The 4,261-nt window shown below is 29.1% G+C and overlaps 1 protein-coding gene across 1 annotated transcript; it reads left to right on the top strand.

Annotated features, from left to right (window-relative positions):
- Positions 1 to 1,363: 1,363 nt before the first annotated feature.
- LOC120148507 lies at positions 1,364 to 1,675 on the top strand. Its single transcript, XM_039161602.1, has one exon. It carries the CDS (start codon positions 1,364 to 1,366, stop codon positions 1,673 to 1,675), a length of 312 nt encoding a protein of 103 aa, XP_039017533.1.
- The last annotated feature ends 2,586 nt before the right edge of the window (positions 1,676 to 4,261 follow it).

The raw sequence follows: 4,261 nt of genomic DNA on the forward strand, positions 1-4,261 counted from the left end.
GTTTATATAATGTAATATGTAGTGGTTATATTGTAAAGTGTCTATCCTTTTTATAAAAGTGTCCATACTTTTTTCACTGTGGAAAACATTAATTTAAGGTTATCTTTTGAGTGAGTTTTAAGATTTTAATTTAGTAATTATAGGCGTCTAATGATTTATTTTTTACGTTACGATATATATTATTATTAAATTAAAAATTCTAAATAATATTTTATAAAATATCAAATAATCAAATATTTTTTTGTGCAAATGAAATTATTAAATTAATATTGTAGGTGGAAAATATGAAACACTATTAAAAAAATTGAAACATAAATTACATAACTTTAAAAGAAGTATCGATCCTTTTTATAAAAAGTATGGACACTTTCAATATAATATAATGTAATAGGTAAATTTGCAATACTATCGGTATAAATATACCGGTTTACTTATAAAATATGTAAATATAAGCACTACCTATTACATTATATAAGCGTTACCTAGTATGTTATTGTACTTTATAATATTTCCGGTTAAATAATATAACATAATCGGTATAAATTTTAACCGATCACTTATTTAACCGGTCACGTCGTATATTAGCCGTTTTTTAAGCGCCGCACCGCAGAACTACCCCCATGGCATCATCTTCGTCCATGTCCATCCTTAATCAATTTCAACGTCAGAGAATGTCCTCATCCAGACGCTCCTATAGATTTCATTTATCAAGTAAAAATTTGGCAACCATTACACGTGTCAGATCCTCATCAATGAACATTTCAAAATAAGCCGTCTCTTGTCTTGGAGACATGTAGCGTGAATATAAAGTAAAATTGTCACATCTCTTCCCACCCACGAAAAGCAATGCTACAGATAAAATAAGTCTAAATTATCCCTCAAGTCCACTTTGTTATTAGTAAAGTTACAAATGAGTTATTTAATTTGAATAAATTATAAATTAAACCCATCAAGTGACCTCTGTAATAAAATAAAATGTTTTTATCCCTAAAAATTTTAAATTTGAATAGTTACGTATGTAAGGTATATTTGTATTGTCAATTGATTAAGAAATTTCTAAACATATTTTCATTATAATTACCACAACTATTAAAAAATTAATTGATTTAATTGACATTCTATAAATCCTAATAATTTTGAATGAGTAAAATATTTTGCGTCAAACAATTGTTTGTAATAATGAATTAATCGAATAACTCATTTATAATTTTTTGAAATTAGATTGTATTAATAATAGAATGACTTATGCTGTAATTTACGAAAATAGAAATAACCGGTAGACTAAAGGCTAAAAGTACACCTCCACTAAGCATTGGTATTTTAATATCTCCACTGCCTCAACTTCAACCCTTGTGTATGTTTGATGGAAGGATTTAGATGCAAGTCATTCAGGGATGGAGAGATGCAGCGGCAGATTGAAGGAGGAGGTCCAAGTAACATGCAAGGCCTCAGATGTTACAGTGCCAATTACACCGCCAACTCGGTTCAACCAAATCAGATTAATAAGATGAAGAAAAGCAAAAGCTCCTCTTCTACATCAAAAACATGGACATCCAATCATCCCGAGCTGCAGAGGAAGAAGAGGGTTGCTGCTTACAAGGCTTATACGGTTCAAGGCAAGATGAGCAAGAGTTTTATGTGGCTCAAAAACACTTTTCTCAATTCCTGGAGGTGATTCTCTCTCTCTTTTCTCAAATTTTCATAAGCTTTTACAAAATAGAATACAGTTGGTTCAATTATGGATGATGCAACTACACAATTACTCTCCATGTTGTCGTACAATTCCAAGGTGAATATGCTTCTGTATCTTGCAGTTCCCGTTACATTTTTATTTTCTCTGCAATAAATACAAGCACATCATAATTTTTTTAATCTGAACAGTTATTTCATAGATTTATATTTTATACAGTAAATCGGTATAACACAAAAAAGTTCCACCTGCAGAACTGTCAAGATCTTTTAACATTCACTGTCAAACATTAAAGGTTTAACCAGAAGAATTGTGAACTTTTAATATTCAATATTAATCATTAAACAAACAAAAAGTATCTGCATGAAATATTATCGATAAAACGTCACATACCTACTTATTGACGCGTTCAACTTTAACAACTTAGTGCTCAACAGTGATAACCTATTCAAATGAAATAACTTCTGATGTTGATTTTTTATCAAGTATTAACCGAATCTGAAAATCACAAGCTTTCCTAAGCTGTAATGTGTGTGTGTCTGTGTGTGTCTGTGTGTGTGCGCGCGCGCGCATGTATAAAATATTTCATCCTCCACTTTAGAGGAAATTGGTGCAAAGTAAATGGACCAAAAGGGTTTCAGTTTTTCTTTTATTTCCGCAACCCAATCCTTAAAAGACACCACTGTGGGCTGCTAGAACTTCAATCCTTAAAAGACAAGGACATGATGCTACTGCAATCCAAAGCTTCATGTCCAAGGCAAAAGAGAACTGAAGGGCCATGGTTTGTTTGAGTTGCAACTTATATGAGATCCAACTCGTTCTCTAAGAGATAAGATTTTGCTTCTCCTTTCGTGCACATTATGGTCCGTAAAGCAAACTGGCTTTGTGAAATTAAGCCTAAATCAAATAATTGAGCCTATAACAGACAGAATTGCAATCTCTTTCGTTTTTTTGATTGATTGGATGCCCAAAAGGGCCCATTACACATTGAAGGCAGGCTGAGAAAACAATATTTTTGTACCGTCTTGTTCTTCTTTTTCGATTTTTGTTTAGTTGTTGGCTGTACTAATCTTAATATTGATTGTCGATCGCGATGATTATTAGTTCTCTTGTTTTTATACTATGTCTTTTATTTTCTTTTTTCTTGAGTCTTTTTAATTTTGAATAAGAATATTTATTCTTATGACACGTTTTTCTCTATTCTTGCGGCATGACACTTATGGTTTTTGATACGTTTTTCGCATACCTTTGCGGTCATTTTGGTTCTCGCACAAAAAACATCATGACATTTGTTTTTTTATTTGTTTATAGGTAGTCACGTATAGTCAGATCCCCTCTTTTGATAAAAGGCTGTTTGTCGATGTAATCAGAATTGTATAGCAAAGTAGCCTGCCAGATTGTATGGTTCACTCTCCACTCCTTTATCATTTCGTAAAGCATCTCATTCAACAGATAAAAGAAATTTTTTATGAAGGTTATTAGGTTTTGATTTGGTCACCATTCTCTATGGAATGTTTTTTCTTCCGTATTTTTATGTTTAACGTTTTATTTTTGTATGAGTATTTTGGTGACTATTGTCTCTAATTTTTTTTCATTTTTTGATGCGTTCTAATTTTGATTCCTTCCAATATTAATAAAATCAAGTTGCCATTGTTTAAAATCTAAATAAGTCAAATAGTAGAAAACATGGTTTTAATGTTATCACGTGTCTTATTTATATTTTAAAATTATATATTTTAGTAACAATCAACTTACTTTAGTGGTTAAAGGAATCGTTCTAGTTTTTAGAGATATAATGTTTAGAACAAATATTATTTTGTAATCACCTTAGTTTAATAAAAATTTATATATTTTAAGATTTGGGTAAATTACACCATTGTCACTAAACTTTACCCTCTCTCATATTTCACTCATTGTATTTTGATTTTTTTCAATTTATTCACTGAACTTTCAAGTTGCTTTTGTTTTGGTCACTACAAATTATTTTATTATTATTATTCTATGACATGGATTTTTTTTATATATTATTAAATATAAAAATATTTTAAAATAAATAATAAAAATAATATTTTAATATTATTACATTTAAAATTATTTAAAATAATCATCGTCCCTTCTCCTCATCGTAGATCACCATTTATGTTCAATTTTATATTTTAAATTATTTTTATATTAAATAAAAATAAAAAATGTAATGTCATATCAAAATAATAATAAAATAATTTAAAGTGACCAAAACATGAGCAATTCAAAAATTTATTGAGTAAATTGAAAGAATTGAAAGTATAATATGTGAAATAGGATAAAGATAGTAAGATTTAGTGATGAATGATGTAGTTTACCCTTAAGTTTAGAAGTTACAAATTAGAAATTAATGTCATCTAAATGATAAATATTATGCAAATAAATAAATTTATGAAATTATATTCTTCTCAATGTAGATGCGTGAAATGATAACTCATTTATTGATTAGCAATTTACTACATGTAAGTTATAAGTCAATGTTTCAAATTTTCAACTGCTCAAACATGCAAATGGCTTGGAATTCGGTCAAATTTTAGGAAATCATCA

Source organism: Hibiscus syriacus, unplaced genomic scaffold (genome assembly GCF_006381635.1).
Source record: "Hibiscus syriacus cultivar Baekdansim isolate YM2019G1 unplaced genomic scaffold, ASM638163v2 tig00110962_pilon, whole genome shotgun sequence".
Classification (NCBI taxonomy): Eukaryota; Viridiplantae; Streptophyta; class Magnoliopsida; order Malvales; family Malvaceae; genus Hibiscus; species Hibiscus syriacus.